General features: G+C 47.9%; 1 protein-coding gene across 1 annotated transcript in view; it reads right to left on the bottom strand.

The window, feature by feature from the left end:
- Positions 1-910: 910 nt before the first annotated feature.
- Positions 911-22,477, bottom strand: part of LOC310794808 (plexin-A1-like) — a gene marked incomplete at both ends in the record, with an annotated part of 63,384 nt that continues 41,817 nt past the window's right edge. The window contains 9 exon segments of the mRNA XM_083656860.1: positions 911-1,006; positions 2,653-2,803; positions 5,105-5,317; positions 7,118-7,287; positions 11,228-11,418; positions 15,914-16,010; positions 16,303-16,406; positions 16,544-16,703; positions 18,032-18,178. Coding sequence (XP_083512986.1) covers positions 911-1,006; positions 2,653-2,803; positions 5,105-5,317; positions 7,118-7,287; positions 11,228-11,418; positions 15,914-16,010; positions 16,303-16,406; positions 16,544-16,703; positions 18,032-18,178 — 1,329 coding nt within the window.

The following is a 22,477-nucleotide window of genomic DNA, read 5'->3' as shown; positions in this document are numbered from 1 at the left end:
GAAAAGTGAAAACATCCTTCGTTAGCCTACAGTGGAGTTCCTATTGAGAGAGGCTGCTGCAGGACTTTCCATCAGAGTCCTTCCTCCTCACTTCTCCTGCCTGCGGTGGCAGTAGGCTGATCGACCTATAGAGGCTAAAGAGGCCGTCCTTCAACCCGCACGGTGGGGGGTTTAAGTGCCTGTCCTGCCCGAAGTGTCCTTGAGCAAGACCCCGAGTGCCTACCGACTCCGGCAGGACTGTTCTCCATCTGATCCTGACCTCGCTGAGCAAGAGGGGGGGTGGTGTGTGAGAGAAAAGAGAGTTTCCTTACAACAAACTATCACAATAATATATCCTGTGTTTCTTTTGCGAACTCGCAGTCCGAGCCGTAGCTACCGGTTAGCGTCTATACACCGGCTGTAAAAAGTCGGGGGTGTATGCCAGATCAGTTCGGCCCGCCGTGCGCCGACCGGTCCTGATGGCGGCTCTGACTTTGCGCCGCGTACTCGGGACGCGCGACTCCACACAATGATGAGGGGCTTGATGAAAACAAACGCTCTCCTGAGCTGAGGTCCGTGTCAGCCGGAGCCGAGGGGTGCGTTTGATTTGGTCGATCGGGGCTGGATTGGCGGCTCAGAAAAAAGACAAGCCAACCCCCGCCGGGCTCTCCGTTACAAACTCCGCTATCTCTCCAGTGTGCTGCTGCTGCTGCTGCTGCTGGGCGCTTGTGTCCTTGCAGTCTTTCCGCGCTGTGTTTGTCGGATTTTTATTATCTTTTTTTATGTAATAAGGGTCAAAATGTCAGAGTTCAAAGGTCGGGTGGGGCGGGGGTAGGGGGTGGTTCAAATGTCACGGGTGTAAAAAGGTCGTCGGGGAAGGCGTGTTGATTGGCCAGTCCTCCGCTAGCCAAGGCGTGCGATTGGCCGGCCCTCAGCTAGCCAGGGCCATGGTGTCGATGACCTGCTCCAGTTTGCTGCGTAGCCTCTGTCTGCGCGACTGGTCATCCTTCTGTAACGCCAACAGGATCTGCACAGAGAGAGAATCGTTTTGGTAATTGTTGTCGTGTCTCACTTTAACGCCACGTTTGCTTTGGAAAACCATTGTAAATAAATATGCATAAAATCGGCAATTATAATGTTTGTTCAATATCCAGTCCACACACACAAATTCCTTTGTGAGAATCCATTTAATGTTTTTGCTTCAGTATGATTTCTCTTCACTTTCCTATACATAGAAATAATAATAGTCACACTTCATAGCATTCAATGAATAAACCCCCCCCCCCCCACACACACACACGCACACACCATCACAGAAGCGGAAGAGTGTTTATTTTCTTTCTTTTAGATTTTGTGTGTGTGTGCAATTGTTTTGTCTTTATTTGATAGGACAGTATGTGTTAGACAGAAAGAGGAAGGCAGGGAGGGAGAGAGGGGAGGACATGCAACAAATGACCGCAGGTCGGATTCGAACCCGGGTGTGTGTGTTTCCCTTCCATTTGTATTTCTATGTGCATGTGTAAATGTGTATTGTGTGTCTATGTGCAGTAGTACGTGTGTGTGTGTGTGTGTGTGTGTGTGTGTGTGCGTGTGCATGTGTGTGCGTGTGTGTGTGTGCGTGTGCGTGTGTGTGTGTGTGTGTGTGTGTGTGTGTGCGTGTAAGGTCAGGGCGTGTGTTAGAGAGGATGAGGGACCGTGCAGCTGCCTACATCTGGATAATAGGCGGTAATGACAGGCCGGCTTGAAAGGAGGCAGCTGCAGCCACACAGCTTAACTACTGTAATGCTGCTGAGAGGAGAGGAAGCAGAGGAGGAGAGACTCCGCCCTCAGCACAGACTGCAAGGTGCTGCTGACATGGAGGGAGGAGAGGAAGGAGAGGACCAGCATGTAAGGGTGAGGACCACCAGCCTGCACCAGCCTGTAAGGGTGAGGACTACCAGCCTGCACCAGCCTGTATGGGTGAGGACTACCAGCCTGCACCAGCCTGTAAGGGTGAGGACTACCAGCCTACACCAGCCTGTATGGGTGAGGACTACCAGCCTGCACCAGCCTGTAAGGGTGAGGACTACCAGCCTGCACCAGGTTCAATCCCCGCCTCCTCCAGTCCACATGTCAAAGTGTCCTTGGGCAAGACACTGAACCCCAAATTGCTCCCTTGCTTCCGCAGCACCCTGCATGGCAGCTTGCCACCATCGGTGTGTGAATGTGTGTGTGAATGGGTGAATGTGTGTGTGAATGGGTGTGTGAATGTGTGTGTGAATGGGTGAATGTGTGTGTGAATGTGTGTGTGAATGTGTGTGTGAATGGGTGTGTGAATGTGTGTGTGAATGGGTGTGTGAATGTGTGTGTGAATGTGTGTGTGAATGTGTGTGTGAATGTGTGTGTGAATGTGTGAATGTAGGCAAGTGCTGTAAAGTGCTCTGAGTGGCCGGGAGACTAGAAGAGCCCTATATAAATGCTGACCATTTACCATCACATGACCGTTTCCATTCTAGTCTTTTACATGTATTAATTAGCATTTAACCTCATCTTTGTATTCAGATAATGTAGGTGTAGATCTTGTGATTCTATTCTGTTCTATTCTACTCTACTCTTCAGCCTGTCCCAGGTGTGGCTGTGTCTCACCTCATATTTGTATGTGATAATGTAGGCGCAGGTGTGGTGGCATCTCACCTCATCTTTGTATTTGATGATGTAGGAGTAGATCTCGTGCAGGGCCGACATGCTGTTGAACTGGCTGAGGTGCAGGCGGGACTGCTCCGCCAGGTAGGCGCTCATGTCCTGGTCGCTGATGGCTGGCATGCGCGAGATATCAGAGTAGTACCTGCAGGAGAGGTCAGAACGTCACAGCGGGCCGGACGGTGCCGCCCCATTTGTGGTCCATTCCAGACTTGAGCTCGACTTAACTGGTTGTTAAACGTTCTCAATGCAGATGTACACAGTCTTCTCATTGGAGGTTTGACATACGATATAATTTACATTTGGCACTTTGACAGGATACCAGAGGTGGGACCAAGTCGGCTTCCCTCGAATCCCAACTCAGTCTCATGTCTTGAGGCACAAGTCTCAAGTCAAGTCCCAAGTCTAAATGTAGATCAAGTCAAGTCCAAGTCAAGTCCAGTTCATTAATGTCAAGTCTCAAGTTTTAATGGCATACAAACTTGGTCAGAGCATCAGTTTCAATTTCAATAAATGCAATTATTCTGCACAAATTCAGAAAACAGAATTTAAATTCAGTTGTCTGCTGGAACAAATCTCATCACTTTCAAATCTAAGTCATTTACACAAACACAAGATCTCAAGTCAAGACTTTAGAAACATTTTCAAGTCATTAAAGTACAAGTCAGAGCCAAGTCCTAAGTTACCAGAACCCAAGTCGAGCCTCAAGTCTTCTCTTCATGCATCAAGTCAAGTCTCAATAACTTCACAGTTTATCTGCTCGCTCAACTGCAGAAGTGGTCTGCATCATTCAGTAGCATTATGGGTGTAATCTCAGCTGATCTGAAACCTTCAAACCAAGCAAGAAGTAGTTTGTTCTGGGGATCTAACCTGCGACTTTTCAGTTACGGGACGCTCTCTGTAACCTCCCGGCCCCCCTGCCGCCCACATGCACCCGGGTGAAGACTTGCCTTTATTGATCCACTCAGAGCGGGGAGGGGGGGGGGGGGTTAAACACAACCTGCTCATTATTGACTCAGTGCTATCGGCTGCGTCCGAGGAGCTTCGGAGAGATATTGGGTGAAGAGTCCGATCGGAACAAGATAAACAGAAGATACGCCGAGTGAACAAAATAGGAGGAATACTTTTCCTAATATTGAGTTGCACCCAAACTTTCGCAGAATCCATATCTCAACTATCTCAAGGCTTACAAGCTGGGCTGCGGTCGAGCGTGGGTTAGGAGGCAGAGAGAGAGAGAGACGGGGGGAAGATGAGAAGGTCAAGAGAGTTCAACTCCATCCAATTAAGTCTAACCTATATCCTTATCTCGTGCTGCCTTCAAGTGATCCTCGTAAGCCTTTGGACTTACGGTTGCGCTTTTGGTCCGAAAAACAACCAAATGGATCTTGTACCAAAAGAGGTTTTTTGGTATGTGCTGCACAGAGCTACTCTGAGCATGCCGCAGCAAATGGAAGGGCAGAATGCACGCGCCGTTTTCACAGCAGCCATTTTGTGTCTAAAAGGCAGGCTAAACACTGCCCCAGCACTGGAACAACCTAAATGGATTGGAAGTTGGAAACCCTCATTAATGTTTTGGTTTGCACATGTGTTTACCCTGCCTTTTAGACACAAAATGGCTGCACTGAAAAAGGTCAATTGGGCATGTAATTTAATATGTTTTAATTATTCTCCCAAAAAAAAAATGTGCTTGATCACTTCTACCGACGTGCTTTCTGCCGTTTTAACGCTACATCTTGGCAACCCGGGTGTCATAGAAAACCCCAACTTTCCCCGTCACATTTGGCGCTTTGGGTCGGGCTGTTCATGTGCACTCCAGTCCTATAATTATGATACTTCTATGATGTACTGATACTACTTATGATGTAGTGGCATCGGTAGACGCTGTGAGAGGAGCCTCTGGACTGAGCCAGTTGCCAAACGCCCTCGTGCCAAGCCAAGCCAAGCCAAGCTGAGCCGAGCGCCTGGGAAGGAGCAGCCCAGAAAAGCTACTTACAGGCTACAGCTTCCCCAAAAGGGGACGCAATAATTGGGGCAAGCATCGATGGTGCATCGTTTATGCTGTGTTTACTTTCATCATGTTGGTGCTGGAGAAAAGGACAAACGAGTGAATTCATGTAGAGACCAGGTGTTGCTGAGACTTTATACTGTAATCCATATTTATAAGGCTGGAGGAGGATGCTGATTTCAAATCAATTCAATAAATTGCATAGCTGCTTTGCATTCATACCGTCCAGCTCTGTGCTGCTGCAGCTTCAACTGAACACTTGCTTTAATGTCAGTACTGCTTAAGGTTAAATCTCCCTCTAGTGGAAAAACTGGTCCACCTCAAACTGTACTTCTCCACTCAATTCTTCTACTTGTGGAGGTCTTCTTTTGAGTTGAGTTCAGCTGAGTTGAGTTGAGTCAATGTTAGCTCGTCCAGGTTTAACCTGACTTTAACTCTTACCTCTCCACCCAGTTCTTGTAGTTGGGGATGTCTTTAGCGTAGAGCAGCTTATTCGAAGGCGAGTCCTTCCCTAGTTTGTGTTCTGATGTTGAGCAGGAGTCCATGAAGGTCTGGGCCACCACCGACAGACAGGCGTCCGTGATGCTGTTCTTATGGATGTCGAACACAAACTGGGGGTTCTTGATCACGTTCACCCAGAACCGTAGCGGGAGACTGGGGAGGGGGGGGGGGGGAGTTGAAAAGCTTAAATTGCTTTGCATCAGCCATTCAAATCAATACTCTTAATACTGCAATACTTAAAGACCCCCTAAAAAAAACATAGGTGCCCCCCAGGGTTGTATCCTCAGTTCTTTTTTGTATCTTCTTTTTACCTTTGATTGCTTTGCAAAGCATACTCTGAACCGCTGTATTAAATCCGCCTATAGACAGGAGATTAAAGACCTGGTAGATCGGTGCAGTGACAACAATCTCGATTTAAATGTCACCAAAACCAAAGAAATCATCGTTGATTTTAGGACAAATGCCTGTTTGCACACTCCCATTAGCATAAATGGTGCAAATGTGGAGATTGTGGATTGTTTTAAGTTTTTAGGGATGCAGATCTCCAAAGACCTTAAGTGGTCGCTTAATTGTTCTTTTAATGTCAGGAAGGCACAACAACAACGTCTCTACTTCCTGAGATGGCTGAAAAAGGCTGGTGTCTCCACCACAACTTTAATTAACTTCTATAGATCCACGGTGGAGAGTCTCCTCACAGGCTGCATTACTGTCTGGTACAGTAGCTGCTCTGCTGAGGACCGCTGTCACATCGACAGAGTCGTGAGAACAGCCCAAAAGATCATAGGCGCAGACCTGCCTTCTGCGAGAGATATCTATATAAAAAGGTGCCGCAAAAGAGCCCAGAAAAGTAATCGCTGACCCCAGTCACCCAGGAAATGGTCTGATCACCCGACTTCCTTTGGGCAGACGCTTCCGATGGGAGCGCTCCCCAGACAGGAAGGCTAAACACAGGGTTCGTACAAGCAGACTGGTGAACAGCTTCTTCCCAGAGGCAGTAAGGTTCTTAAATGAATAAATAGCACAACTGCACCTTTTTGTTTTAATCTGCTGCTTTATTTTATCTTTAGATCTGCTGCTATTACTGTACTTTTTTTATTTTATTTTATCCTTTTATTTTTTCTTAATTTTGCACTATGCAAGCGTGCCATTCTGGCATAACAGCACTTTATTAGGTTGCCTTCTTAAAATCATATTTTATACTTTTTACCACACACTGTGCCGACATGCTGAATGTATCCATGTCTACCATGTTTTAGTGTTTATCATGTGCTCTCTGTATTTGTGTTTCTCTTTTTTATACCATGTTGGAGGTGTGGCTTGTGAATAAGAATTCCAATGCATTTTAATGTAAATTTTTATGCAAATAGTAAATAAACTTGAACTTAAAAATAAATAAATCAAAACTTGTTTCTTCTCGTTCCTTCAGTTAGATGTTTGAGCTTCACTGTGTAGAATGACGTCTGACACCAGAAGGCTGTTTTCACAGTCGTCTGCTGAACGTGGAAAGTTTCTCTGGGCTCATTGAATATCCCAGTTTTAGGGGGCGGGCCTACGAGCATGATTTGTGACATCACAAATAGTTTGGAATCCAATCCCTGTCCAATATTCAACTTAAAAAGTGTGATGTGGAGACTCGACGTCTCCAGTGCACGTACACTGAGAATGGACTTTACAGTGAAGTAGGAGACATCCTTGTGTTGAGCAGGAAAACTTTTGAGATTAAATATATTTGCATATTCATAGACTCTGGAATTTTTGATGAGGGAGAAGGGGTAGATGCTAAGGAGTAGATTTTAGAGAAGATAATTTTTTTTTTCTTGTGGGGAAAACCCAGCAGACACAAATTATTATTCAAAGTAGAGTATTTATTATGGAAAACATGACTTTAAGGGGTCTTTAAATTTCATTTCTGGTTCTATTTCCCCCGTCTCTCTCTCTCACTCTCTCTCTTACCAGTTGCTCTTCCAGGTGTGTCGTACGTCGTAGTCGTGGATGGAGTGTTTGTCGGCCTGCTCGTCCAGGAAGTCGAACATGTACTTGATGGCCAGCGGCAAGGCGCTGCCTCTGTGGGCCGTGCTGAAGATGGTCTCAAACAGGTCGTCCACGAACTTCTGCAACGTGCCCTGAGGGGTGGGGAGAGAGAGAGAGAGAGAGAGAGAGAGAGAGACAGAGAGAGAGAGAGAGAGAGAGAGAGAGAGAGAGAGAGAGAGAGAGAGAGAGAGAGAGAGAGAGGTCTAAGACACTGGGGTTCCTGGTTTCTACGTGGAAGCGTAGGTTTAAATCCCACTTCTGACAAGCAGTTTGAGTCATTTCCGTATGATTCCCCTATGACTTTTTGAAGCATGCTGCGTAGGCCCTTTTCACAGCAACCGTTTTGAGGTGGTAAAAGCAGGAGGTAAAGCAGGTGTAACCACGGGGGCACGGTGGCGCAGTGAAGGTCATGGGTTCGATTCCCGCCTGGGACGCTGTGGGCGTTGAGGGTGTGTCCCCATCCCCATGTCCTCAGTGCCCACGGCCCAGGTGGGGCTCGTCAAAAAGTGCCTTTCTGTGCGGAGTTTGCATGTTCTCCCCGTTCCTCCCCTGGGGGTTTCCTCCAGATAGGAACCCCCTGCTTAAAAAAATATGGAAAAGAAAGAAAGAAAGGTGTAAGCAAGCAGCTGGTGTAACAATAACATGAATGGCACCGGAACACCTAAATGGAATGGAACCATCAGTAATGGTATTAGTTACACCTGCTTCACTTCCTGCTTTAACACCTCCAAACGGTTGCTGGGAAAAGGGTCTATTGTACTCATATGGGAAAGTTCTCTTTTCTATACAGGTACTCGCATTGGAAGTTTTATCACGGTCTTGTATTATGTGCCGAGTGGGTGGCTGCAAAAAAAAACCCATTCAAATGCATTACGGTTTCAAAGAAATACCCGAGGAGTAAGCTGAACATCTTTTTGAAATTGTGTTTAGAAGAGGGGAAGGAGATCTTGTGAGATTGCCATGGAAGAGAGGGAGTAGGGAGAGTGCAGAGAGAGAGAGAGAGAGAGAGAGAGAGAGTGCAGGAACAGCGCTCTGTAGTGTTATACGTGATAGAACGCTGTGTCATTTCCACTCACTTTTATCCCGAGCACCTGAAAGTGCTGTAAGTGCATACATTTGTAGCGTGAATGGCCCCGTCGGGAGTCACAGTGATAGCCCTGGGCCTCGATACCGCTGAGCTCGGCAACAATCACAAACACAAACTCCGGCTCGAGGATTCCTCCAATCACAATGCCTCGACGTAATTGCATCAAATGTAGCTCAATTAATTTGCCTAGCAACACTTTTTTTTTTTTTCCCCCGCCCCCAAATTCCTCCGTCTGGCAGAATCAATTACAGTACAGGGGAAATGGGGGGGATGTTTGGGTGGATCGGACGCAGTCAGACGTCAGCGGAATGGAACAGGAGCGAATTCTGTCCCGATCCCCGGATCAAAGTGCTGAGATCTGCATCGACTGGAAGCCCAGGTAGACAGATAGAGAGACCGACAGTCACGGAGAGACAAGGACAAGACACAGACAGATAGAGAGACCGACAGCCACGGAGAGACAAGGACAAGACACAGACAGATAGAGAGACCGACAGCCACGGAGAGACAAGGACAAGACACAGACAGATAGAGAGACCGACAGCCACGGAGAGACAAGGACAAGAGTCAAGACACAGACTGAAAGGCCCAGGTAGACAGATAGAGAGACCGACAGCCACGGAGAGACAAGGACAAGACACAGACTGGAAGGCCCAGGTAGACAGATAGAGAGACCGACAGCCACGGAGAGACAAGGACAAGACACAGACTGGAAGGCCCAGGTAGACAGATAGAGAGACCGACAGCCACGGAGAGACAAGGACAAGACACAGACTGGAAGGCCCAGGTAGACAGACAGAGAGACCGACAGCCACGGAGAGACAAGGACAAGACACAGACTGGAAGGCCCAGGTAGACAGACAGAGAGACCGACAGTCATGGAGAGACAAGGACAAGACACAGACTGGAAGGCCCAGGTAGACAGACAGAGAGACCGACAGTCATGGAGAGACAAGGACAAGACACAGACTGGAAGGCCCAGGTAGACAGATAGAGAGACCGACAGTCATGGAGAGACAAGGACAAGACACAGACAGATAGAGAGACCGACAGTCACGGAGAGATAAGGACAAGACACAGACTGAAAGTGTTTTATAAAAATCGCGTAAAAAAAAACATAGTTATTGCACATTTATTAAAGTCCCAATTAGTAATTTTTCTAAAATGTTTTACTGTAATATAAGATCTTTTTAGTCATAGGACATGGTAGATTGACTTGTAATGGGGAGACTCTCGCCTTTATTTATCCCACACCGCCCTCCATTGGCCAGCCCTGGGACTAAGCAGTTTGCTGCCAGCGTCCCGAGGCAAGATGCGCGCATGCGCTCTACAGCGGCAGCGTTGTGTTCCTGGAAACCAGGAAGTAACTCCATTCGGATTTGCTACGAAAATGATGTTTCACGGAACTATGGATTATTATTTCATCACGTGGTGAGTACCCGATGTCACAACATGTACATACAGTAGAGCTTTCTGGCGCTGTGTTTTGTTGAGTTTGAACGGCGATATCGTTATCGATACTATTGCACGCAGAGGGCGCAGTTTCTCCAATAGCAAAACTTGGAAAAGTTGCTGAATGGGGCTTTAAGTTATTCACGTTTGTGAAGATTATCATGCAGAACCCAGATTCACGTTCCCAGAAACTTTTGTTAACCACAGACCTTATTTTATGCATTTAAGCGAAACCCCCATGTTAAATCCCATAGACTTTTCCACTGAAGAACCCGGAAGTATACTTCCGGACTCATTCCTGCGGCTCTCTATTAAGGCATGATGAATATGTGAAATTAAAAAAAAATATATTTTGTCATGACAGCCACATGTCGACAGTTTCCACGGCAAATTTTGTGTTTCTACCCCTAAAGCCCAGTTTACACCAATGAGTCGCAAGCAACGATACGAGTAACTACTTGAAACTTGCAACAGCTTACAACTACTTGCAAACAGCCGCTGCGACTTGACCAGCTAAACTGCTGCTGACACCATTAGCAACGGTCTTGTCTCGTTGCGAATCGTCGGTGTAAACTGGGCTTAACAGAAAGAAAGAGAGAACAAATAGTGGGGCTTTTCCTTAACGCTACTGTGGTCGTTGGTCATTAATGGGTTAATGCATTTTAGTGCCAAATGAAATACAAGGGTTAGGGTTAGGGTCTGGGTTAGGTAGGGTTAGGGTCTGGGTTAGGTAGGGTAAGGGTTAGGGTAAGGCCTTGGCCACACTGATCCGTGGTGTCTGTCCGTGTACGTTAATTTCTCTGTTCACTTCCATTCATTTTCAATGACAGCTGTCCGACTGTCCGTGGAGTACTCAGAAGCGTACGTATCCAGAAAATTTGCATACGTTTTGATGGACAGAAAGTTGAAGAGGGATGAACTTTTTCTGGATGGACGTATCGGATGGTCGGATGGTCGGATAGTCACTGTCCGTTTAGCCAATCAGAGTCGAGGTCTCGAGAGGAGGCGTTCCGAGATTTGTTTCAACTTTTCAAAGAAGATGGCGGCCGAGGCGGTGAAGGAGGCTATAATTAATGCTGTGTACACCATCCCGCTGTTGTACAACGTGATAGTCAGTGTCACCGTCTGATTTCACCATCTAATCTGGTCATTCGGTGGCATTTTATTGCCACATAAGTAACGTAGCGCACAGAGCTAACAGCTAGCTGACGCCAGCTTTCTTCTTCTCTCGGTTTATAGGTGGGTCGCTGACACCTTCAAGGTGCTTACCGCCACCTGCTGTACAAGTAGGTTACTTGTACATGCAACGGACATAAATCTATCCGTCTATCTGTTCTGTCCATTTTCTGACGGATTAGTGTGGCCAAGGCCTTAGGGTCTGGGTTAGGTAGGGTAAGTCTGTAGCAGAGAGAAGTCTCACCTAAATGCTGTTTTGAAGTGTCCACCCTGACAATACACTTCTGGGTGTAAACACGGCCGTCGTGTCTCCTTACCTTTGTGGCCAGCAGCCTGGTCAGGTAGATCTCAGAGACCATCTTGCTGCCTCGGTCGCCCTCCCTCTGGTCCGAGTGGTCGTGGTTCTTCACCAGATGCCACAGTTTGGTGCCGCTCTCCAGGTCGGGTGTGATCATGGGGGTTCGGGAGCGTAGGCTGTCTGGACTGCTGGCCGTCCTCAGCATACTCTCTGCACCCAGATACACAAGAGATGCACACACTCATCAGAACGTCCATGGCTCAGAAAGGGTGTAAAGAAATAAATAGTACCCCGCTAAAAATAGTACCCCACTAAAATACCCCACTTTTCTGAGTTTAGCAACTCTAAACTCTATGAACTAACGTTTAGTATAACTGGGCACTATGTTGAGTGATAGTAGGCTCCATGCTGACACTTAAGCAGACACTGTTGAATGGTAGTAGGCGAATAGCATTATTCAAAGACTGACCTTATAGTGTTAAATGTGTTTGTGTTTTTATAATAATATGGCGTGTAGATTCATATATTTAAAAACTGAAATGTCGCTAATTCAATACGGCTGATGTATTCATCCACTGTGTAGTGATTTATACGGTGTTGCCAACTCGCTTCCAAGGAAAGCAGCTATTGGCTGCTCAGAAAGTCGCCAGACGATGACATACGATAATTTGCATATGGATATAATGCTGCACTCGTTATGCACGCCGCGGTTCAGCCCATTTTAATGTTAAGTGTGAAGTATTTCGTACCCCGCCTCCCCTTCCTTTAACCACTCCCACTCCCTTATATAACTCTGCCTCACATGACCCCGCCTCCCCTTCCTTTAACCACTCCCACTCCCTTATATAACTCTGCCTCACATGACCCCGCCTCCCCTTCCTTTAACCACTCCCACTCCCTTATATAACTCTGCCTCACATGACCCCGCCTCCCCTTCCTTTAACCACTCCCACTCCCTTATATAACTCTGCCTCACATGACCCCGCCTCCCCTTCCCCCGATCTACACCTGCTTCATTATTCATGCTGTGTGTCAACGTTGATTAGAGCAAAGCAAGGAGATGCCTATCTGCGCCTGTTCCCGTTAGGAGAGGAGGGGAGGGAGGAGAGGGGGAGGAGGGGAGAGGAGAGGAGGGGACAGGGGGAGGAGGGGAGGGGAGAGGGGGAGGAGAGGAGGGAGAGGGGGAGAAGTAATCAGGGAGGCAAGATACAGAGGGAGGGGTATCTGCTGTGCTGCTGTTGCTGTTAGCAAAGGGATATAGAACTGATAGGAGCAGTGGGAGTAAATGAGAGCCAAGGAAGCTGCGAAGGAGGTGTAAAAAAGGATGCAAAGGAGTGGGACTCTAGGGAGGCACAGTACAGGTATGAGGAGGAGAGAAGACAGGGAGATGTACATTGCAAATTCCCTTTATCCTGAGAGGATAGGAGAGGAGTGGAGTGGACGGGAGAGGAGAGAGGAGAGGAGGAGATGAGAGGAGAGAAGAGAGGAGGAGATAGGAGATGAAAGGAGAGATGGAGATAGGAGATGAAAGGAGAGGAGGAGAGGAGATGAAAGGAGGAGAGAGGACATGAGAGGAGAGGAGAAGAGAGGAGATGAGGAGAGGAGGAGAGAGGACATGAGAGGAGAGGAGGAGAGAGGATAGGAGAATAGAGGAGGAGAGAGGACATGAAAGGAGAGGAGGAGAGAGGAGATGAGAGGAGATGAGAGGAGAGGAGGAGATAGGAGATGAGAGGAGAGATGAGATGAGCAGAGAGGAGAGATGAGATGAGGAGAGAGGACATGAGAGGAGAGGAGGAGATGAGGAGAGAGGAGATGAAAGGAGAGGAGGAGATAGGAGATGAGAGGAGAGATGAGGAGAGAGGAGACAAGGTTTTTAGAGGTTATTAATGAGTCATTAAAGGTAGGTTGTAAAGTGAGCAGTGGAACATGAAGGGCTCTTTAACCTGCTGTTAATAACTCTCTTACTCAAACCCATTTGAAGGGGATTCTGCATGAATAGAGCTCAATGGTGTTCGTGTTTAAGATTCAAGATTCAAGATTTTTATTGTCACTCTGTAGTACAAGTATCACGTGTGCTGTGGACTCCGTTTACAACATAGTACAATTATAACAGGGCATATGGGTGCAAAAACAACAAGAGACACAACAAGCAATAAGGCAGTAGAGTGATAAGACAAGTCAGAGACAGTGGCATATCCACTGCACATGGCATGTGCATACTTTAGACATACTTAAACATAGTTGGCGTTCTGTTTGCACAGGTGCAAATAGCATATACCTAATTAAACATACAATTAAACATTAGACATACGTAATGGTAGCAGCTACAGTACGGTACAGTACAGCTACTACACTATTTGTGTATGTTAAGGTACCAGGAAGTGAATTTCCCATTAATTTCTCCATTGACGTTTCATCCTTAGCCTATAGACGGTTTTCACCAGAGCGCAACCCCACAGCACTTCCTTTTTCTCAGCATTCGGCAAACTGCAGAAATATTCACTTGACATCGTTACTTTTGTTTTCGCCGCTCAGCTGTATAGACGGTTTTCACGGAATGGTCAGTCCTGCACTTGAATGTTTTTTTTTCTTTTATGTCCATAGCAAACACTGCAACAGGAAGTGAGCGGGGGTTCAATTTAGAATGTTTTTGTTGTCAAGTTAAAACCGTCCATATAAAGAGTTTTAAGCCTGGAACCAAGCCAACCAGCTACGAGATGAATCGTGACCATAAAACATTTGATTAGCAGCAAAACAAATGAAAACTGAAAAAATAAATACATTTAAAACTTTTGCCTTTTTTCACTTTTCTTTTTGTTGTTGCTGTTGCTGCTCCTCCCAATCAAATGTTTTATGGTCACGATTCATCTTGTAGCTGTTTGGCTTGGTTCCAGGCTTAAAAGTCTTTATAGAAGGATTTTTTTTAATGTTTTTTCAGACTTTCCCCCCATTTTCTCCCCAATTGTACTTGGCCAATTTCCCCCCCTTGCTGCTCCGGTCGCTGCTCCAACCTCTGCCGATCTGGGGAGAGAGCCGTAGACTAGCACCATCCTTCCTCTGAGACATGCGCCGCAGCCAGCCGCTTCTTTTCACCCGACAGCGGGAGCTTCACCGGTACGACATAGCACGTGGGAGGATCACGCTATTCCCACCAGCCCCCTTCCACCTAAACAGGCGCCGGCCGACCGACCAGAGGAGGCGCCAGTGCAGCGACTAGGACAAACACCCTCGATCCAGAGGTAACACGAGCATGCAAACCTGCACCCCTCGCGTTGGTAGGAAGGGAATCTACCGCTACACTACGCGGACGCGCAATATAGGCTAAGGATTTTCTGAAATGTCAATGGAGAAATTAATGGGAAATTCACTTCTTGGAACCAGAACCATTCAAAATAGAACACTAACGTCGGGTGATTTTCACCCGGACAATTGAATTCACGTGATTTTCATTGTCTTGCTGCTGTCTGAGGTGGGCGGGTCCTTGGGTACCTTCAGGATGCTCACTGACGTCATTGAATGTAGGTGTGTTTCCCTGCTCCCGTTCATGGTTTTTTCTACCAGCTACGTGTTCGGGACGTTAGTGATAGAGGGTAAAATATCTTCGGGTTAGGGTTAATGTTATTGTGGTGACTTGTGTGGTGATTTTCACCACACAAGTCCCATGAATAGGTGGACCAAAGGAGAAGTTGGGAGCTCCTGTTTTTTTTGGGGGGGGTGGGGGGGTTTGTAACGATTACCTCATTTTTCACGAATTTGACATATTTTTTATAGTGTCCCCCATAATACATTTTTGTGTGTTTTTTGTGATATTTCACATTTAAAAATAAAAGAAGAGTACCTCAATTTGCCATGTAGGCTATTGTTGTACTTTAAGATATTTTGATGAGAAGTACCGTATGTTTTATGGGGCAAATTGCATCGGGTGAAATACACCCGACGTTAGTGATGGTGTGACTTTAAATCACGTTGGTGTTCTAGGGTTAGGTCGATTAAGCAGGATTACTGGTTCTTAGAGAAATCACTGGTTTCCAGATAGATACTGTGCTACACATTGACAGCCCATCTGAGGTTCTTGTTAGTTCAGATATTGTATGTTGGTAGTCGACTTGCATAACTCTCCATACTGTAGAGGAGACACATGATCTCATTGTCCTTGCTTACCTCTTGTGAGTGAAATAGCAGTAAAACTAGAGTTTGCTGGGGACCAACGCTGATCTAACTGATCACTGGGGAGGAGCAAAGAAGCAAAGCACTCAGCTCTCAGCTCTGCCTATTTCTGGGCGCGCCGCAAACGCCACCGGAATCTCACTTCGGCAGACTGGACGGTGGGACCGAGTGATTCGTCTTCAAAATAGACAATCTTTGCCAGTGAAGTACACCGCATTGATGCTGGGGCGCTCTCTATCTCTGTCTGCCAGGGGTCCACTCTCACTCTCTCTCTCTCTCTCTCTCTCTCTCTCTGTATGTCAGCTGGGGATTGAGGTGTCTATTTTAATGCCTGTCGTTTACTGAGTGGTTGGAAATGGCCGTGGAATAGCCTTGGCCCGGGCTGATAGCGCTGGATAAAAAGGATCGCTATTCACAGAGAGAAATAAGAGAGATGGAGAGAGGGAATGGAGCCCAATCATGGCCGCCATAAACAAAAGACAAACAGAAGGGGGGAGAGAGACAGAATGATAAAACGAGCAGTGAAATGACAGCGTACCGTATCTACTGAGGCTCTTGGTGAAGGTGGAGGAGTTGGAGATGTTATAGGCAGAGTTCTGCTTTGGCACCAGGGCGATCACTGAACCGTCCGTTACCTGCACACACACACGCGCGCACACACACACACACACACACACACACATGCGCACGTATGCACACGCGCACATGCACGTATGCACACGCACGCATGTATGCACACACACACACACACACACACACACACGTGTGAGAGAGAGAGAGAGAGAGTGAGTGTGTGTGTGAGAGAGAGAGAGAGAGAGTGAGAGAGAGAAAGAGAGAGAGAGAGAGAGTGAGTGTGTGTGTGTGTGTGTGTGTGTGTGTGTGTGTGAGTGAGTGAGAGAGAGAGAGAGAGAGAGAGAGAGAGTTCACCTGGTAGTGAGCCAATGTGTTGAGTCTTTTCCAGTCATTGTCTATCTTGGTGGTGACGTCTTCGTCCTGGAGAATGATTCTGGCCATTCGACCTTGACGCCATTCTTCACAAAATGGAGGAGAGAGGTTTATGTACACTGCACATGTGCGTCACTGCGCGTGTTGTATTGAGTCTACTATGTGAAACAAGCGGGAGGGGCCACTGTGAACAGGTGTGCGCAGGTACGCCGGGTGACCTTACCCAGGTCCATGTCAGCGGCCTTGGGCCTCTGTGAGTAGGGGCTGCCCTTGTACACGGCGTCCAGCAGCTTCTCTTTGACCTGGGTGATGGTGTCGCAGTTCAGACACTTGACCGTCACCTCCGCGGCGTTCTCGTTCTCCGGGTTCACACAGTGCAGCGTCTGACAGGAGGAGAGGGGGGCGGGGCACACGGAGAGAGGAACAGAGAGGAAAGAGATGGAAGAGATGCGTCATGTAAAAGTGGTAAGTAGCAACTGGTTTGGACCAGAGCGCATGCAGGGTTTTACCAGGTCAGAATGGACTTTTGGGGGGTGGGGTGAGTACAAACCACAGTAAGCAAGATCATGCTTACTGACTACATTCGACTTTTGGGTTAGCCGCTAACCAAGGCTTATCCTGAACACAATATGAGTCAATGTCAGAAATGATGGAACAAGGTGTTTTCACAGCACCCAACGTTTTAGAAAAGAAGCCATTTGAAGGCTTCAACTTGGAAATTCTTTAAATTGATACAGTAAAAACGCTTCATTTTGAGTTAGTATGCAGTAAGGTTGTCCTGTTCAATGTCAGGGGGGGGTGGACTTGACTGACCAGTGTCTTGTAGTTGTGGGGGGGGGGGGCTTGACTGACCAGTGTCTTGTAGTCGGGGGGGGGGGACTTGACTATCCAGTGTCTTGTAGTCGAGAGGGGGGGGTGGACTTGACTGACCAGTGTCTTATAGTCCGGGGGGGAGGGGGGGGGGGGGGGGGGGGTGGACTTGACTGACCAGTGTCTTATAGTCCGGGGGGGGGGGGGGTGGACTTGACTGACCAGTGTCTTATAGTCCGGGGGGGGGGGGGGGGGGGGTGGACTTGACTGACCAGTGTCTTATAGTCCGGGGGGGGGGGGGGGGGGGTGGACTTGACTGACCAGTGTCTTGTAGTCGAGAGGGGGGGGGGTGGACTTGACTGACCAGTGTCTTGTAGTCAAGGGGGGGTGGACTTGACTGACCAGTGTCTTGTAGTCGAGAGGGGGGGGGGGGGGGTGGACTTGACTGACCAGTGTCTTGTAGTCGAGAGGGGAGGGGGGTGGACTTGACTGACCAGTGTCTTGTAGTCAAGGGGGGGGGTGGACTTGACTGACCAGTGTCTTGTAGTCGAGAGGGGAGGGGGGTGGACTTGACTGACCAGTGTCTTGTAGTCAAGGGGGGGGGGTGGACTTGACTGACCAGTGTCTTGTAGTCGAGAGGGGAGGGGGGTGGACTTGACTGACCAGTGTCTAATAGTCCAGGGGGGGGGGGGGGGTGGACTTGACTGACCAGTGTCTTGTAGTCGAGAGGGGAGGGGGGTGGACTTGACTGACCAGTGTCTTGTAGTCCGGGGGGGTGGGGGGGGTGGGGGTGGACTTGACTGACCAGTGTCTTGTAGTCGAGAGGGGAGGGGGGTGGACTTGACTGACCAGTGTCTTGTAGTCCGGGGGGGTGGGGGGGGTGGGGGTGGACTTGACTGACCAGTGTCTTGTAGTCGATCTGCTGCCTGATGAGCTTGTCCTCGCTCAGCGAGTAGCGGGCCTCTCCTGTGATGGCATCTATGGGTCCCTTCTCCATCTGCTGCTTCATGGCACAGTACAGCATGAAGAGAGGCTCCCCGGCACACTCCTAGTGAGGGAGGAGGGGTGGAGGGAGAGGGGGAGAGAGAGAGAGAGAGGGAGAGAGAGAGGGGGAGTGAGAGAGAGAGGGGGAGAGAGGGAGGAAGAGAGAGAGAGAGAGGGGGGAGAGATAGAGGAGAGAGGGAGAGGGGAGAGAGGGGGGGAGAGAGGAGAGAGGGAGAGGGGAGAGAGGGGAGAGAGAGGAGAGAGGGAGAGGGGAGAGAGAGGAGAGAGGGGGGAGAGAGAGGGGAGAGACAGAAAGAGAGAGAGAGGGAGAGATATGGGGGAGAGAGAGAGAGAGAGGGAGAGAGCAGTATGAATACAATAAATGAAATACATGTAGAGTGGAGCAGCACGTAATGCATATAAACACCTTTTAAATACCATATATGGTCAACGATGTCACCCTCAAAAAGGAGTCTCCGCTGAAGACATGTTTGAAGAGAAGACGCGTTTGTATTTTCCCATACAATGAGGCAATCAAGTAAACTAAACTTAAAGCTATAGACAAGTTTCCTGGGCACTTCCGGTTTGCTTCCGGACTCGGCCGCGATCGTGTCTGTCGCTTCCGGTGTTTGTGAATACGGAGAAGCGTAACATAGCCTACTACCGTAGTAGCCATAGCGACCGCCGAAAAAATGCAAACTTGGGATCATTCTGCGAGTCTCCTATCTAACGAAAGAGTGTCTATCCCACACCCGTTGACAGTGGACACATGGGAAGATAATATGTGTAAATGGCCGAACGTAACTACAGGCAGGATTATAGCGTATTTTGAGGAATCAATGGCGGTGGACGGCAACGCGATGAACTATCTCAAAAGCTCCGAAGCGTCAGCCAGACTAACGTTAGGTTACAGTCCTCTCCTCTGTCATAGTCAGTCAGATGTTAGGTTACAGTGACAGTACTCTCCTCTCTCACAGTCAGACTAACGTTAGGTTACAGTCCTCTCCTCTCTCACAGTCAGTCAGACTAACGTTAGGTTACTGTCCTCTCCTCTGTCACAGTCAGTCAGACTAACGTTATGTTACTGTGACAGTACTCTCCTCTCTCACAGTCAGACTAACGTTAGGTTACAGTCCTCTCCGCTCTCACAGTCAGTCAGACTAACGTTAGGTTACTGTCCTCTCCTCTGTCACAGTCAGCCAGACTAACGTTAGGTGTCTCTCCATTCAAAAACAACCCAGTTTGCCTTGATCACTGCAAAACATGACATGCCGTGTGTAGCCTCCACACAATAGGGCTACACACGGCAAATCATGGTAAATACGCAGCACAATACCCGCCGTGGTAAACAGAAGAAGACTGGGATATTAACTTTAAGGCGACTCACTTCTAGACTTGAATGAAATTGTATTCACCTACTATCTGCTCCGTGGATTACCATTTTACAATTTCGGAGACGAAATTGTAACAAAGCAACGTTGGTCCATAAACGTTGCTATTAAAAAAAAAAAAAGGGAGATCGGGTTGGGATTATAACGTTAGTTTGCCGAGTCGCACCTGGTAATCCAGAAATGGCGTTATGGTACCTTTGTCTACTTGTAGATCATCAAGAAACTTTAAATTAATAACGTTAGATGTGTTTAACAGAGCTGTATATCGGGTCTAGCAGCTGATCAGCAGCTCAGACAGCCTCAAACACGAGGTGATTGTCAGCTCTATAATTCGCAAAATAGCAGTGGATGGAAACGCGCACTGTGTTTTGTGACAGCCACGCACTGCACAATGTGTTCCAGAATAACCCATTGTTAATAACGTCTGCTAACGTTAGTGTAGCTGATGTTATCGATCGTTGTAAAAAAGTTTGGATATTTCGGCTGCTGCCTTCTGATGTGCTCGCTGCTGTGGACGCAATGTGGACTTAAACGGAAGCCGGGGACACGAAAGGCTGCTATGGCGCCGCCCTAGGAACGGCCCACGAAACTCGTCTATAGCTTTAGCCGAGTAAACTACATGAGGGCAAGTGGTGGACTGGACATAATACAGCATGGAAGCTTATTTGGAGTCTTGGACTGCAGCGATCGTACCAACGGCAGCAGAAACCATAAGTTCGCTCCTTTTATAACCTTTTATAGCGTTTTATAGCGTGTATAGCGTTGGGTGCATGGCGGGCGCGGATCTATAAATAGTATGAAATAATTAGTGCGGATTTATGGCGGGCGGACGGTTCATGCATACACGCGGATTAGGATGGCATAAAAGCTCATCCGCGCATCTCTAACAGACGTCCTCTTTTCAATGTAGAGTGAAGCTAATACATTCATATGAAACGAAGAGCTAAGGCATCTATTGGTACCAACCATGTCATGCTAGCCAGCCGGGAAGGGGGCTACGTGTACATTTTGGTGAGGAAGAAACTGGCCATTTTCAAAGGGGTCCCTTGACCTCTCCCCTTAAGATATCTGAATGAGAATGGGTTCTATGGGAAAACTGGAGAACATGGTTCCTCTCTGTAAGAGGCGATAATGATGATGATGATGATGATGACATTAATAAAATGATAGATTATAGGGATATGATTTGGTTTCAGTTGTTCTAGGTCTCATACTGTATACTGCGTAAAGTTTCGTGGACGAGTGAAGTTTAGTTTATCCACCTTTTTATATATTTTTTTGGTTTGAATGGAAACGTGTGGTCTCTTGAGCCTCAACAGTGCAGATTGAGAAACACATGGTGCTTGTGATGTGGGAGAGTTGGGAGAGATCGGAGAGATCCGTCCGGTCTGTGGAAACTTGTTACTGATGTGATTCATACTTGTTCTGTCCATTTGTGCTGCCTTGTCAAGAAAATACTTGCGCTACCCTATCTGTAAAGTTTTACTTTACTTTACTTTACTATCTGTAAAGGGGAGACTTGTGGGTTCCCATAGAACCCATTTTCATTCAGATACCTTCAGGTGAGAGGTCAAGGCACCCCTTTCAAAATGGTTTTGCCCTGGCCAAAATTGTGCCTAACTTTGGAGCGTTGTTTAGCCCCCTTCCCGACAAGCTAGCCTGACATTATTGGTACCGACGGATGCCTTTGGTCATCTAGTTTCATATGATAGCAGAGAAACGTCACTCTGGCTTTAAAACTTAAGCCCGCTACATCCCTGAAAGACAGAAGAACCTATCGAGATGTGCTACCTTCTGAGAAACACCCATTTGATTTGTATCACTATGGAATCGGCAGGAGAAATCGGGAGCGGGAGAAAGAGTAAAACCGGGGGATTCCCATGAAAATCGGGAGTGTTGACATGTATATTTTTTCCCACACATGCTTTTCCTTCCCGTCTCTGTCTGCTTTACGCTATAACGTTCATGCTGCACTAGATAATCACCTAGTGCAGCATGAACATGATCTGAAAAGAGGAGTGAAGGCTACAGTCACACTTGTCCTTTCAATACGACTTTCTCATTACATCCCATTATGCCTGTGAAGCACCAAGTCACCGCCGTGTGCACGCTCGCCTCGTGCACGCCCGCCTCGTGCACGCCTGCCTCGTGCACGCCCGCCTCGTGCACGCTCGCCTTGTGCACGCCCGCCTTGTGCACGCTCGCCTCGTGCACGCCCGCCTCGTGCACGCTCGCCTCGTGCACGCCCGCCTTGTGCACACTCGCCTCGTGCACGCTCGCCTCGTGCACACTCGCCTCGTGCACGCTCGCATCACGCTGCTATCAGATCTTCAAACCCGCGCGGGCTCGCGCGATCGGAATCCAACACAAGTGTGGAGGACAGCATCCAGCCACAGGAGTGCAAAGAGATGGAGAGGGAGGGGAAAGAGATGGAGAGGGAGGGGAAGAGATGGAGAGGGAGGGGAAAGGTAAATGCATGCGGACGCTGGACACGCATGGAAGGCATTTTCAGATGGGATTTCAGATGGGATCGCGTGAAATCCCATCTTTGGAACCTCAGAAATTCGGTGTAAACGCCGACTATATCAACTCCTCAGTGTCTTCGTGTAGCCGCCGACTATATCAACTCCTCAGTGTCTTCGTGTAACCGCCGACTATATCAACTCCTCAGTGTCTTCGCCAAATTTCAAGGACAGACAGTAGCTGTGTTTCCATTACAGTTTTTCGCAAAAGAATTGCGATATTTCTACAACTTCGACAATGTACAATTGCGACTTGTAGGCGTTTCCATTGAAGTTGCGTTTGAGTGATTCCCCGTTGCAGCAGCTGCCACAGTGATTACGCACGGGGATCTGCCCCATATCCCGTCCCCTGCATGCTCAAATCCAACCAATGGTCAATGGAAATCCCAACATGAAGTTACAATGCATATAAACGAGCCTGATTATCAATTCAAAAGAAAATGAGTCGCA

The sequence above is a fragment of the Poromitra crassiceps genome (genome assembly GCF_964638095.1).
Source record: "Poromitra crassiceps genome assembly, chromosome: 20".
NCBI lineage: Eukaryota > Metazoa > Chordata > Actinopteri > Beryciformes > Melamphaidae > Poromitra > Poromitra crassiceps.
This window is presented reverse-complemented; position numbering and strand designations above follow the sequence as displayed.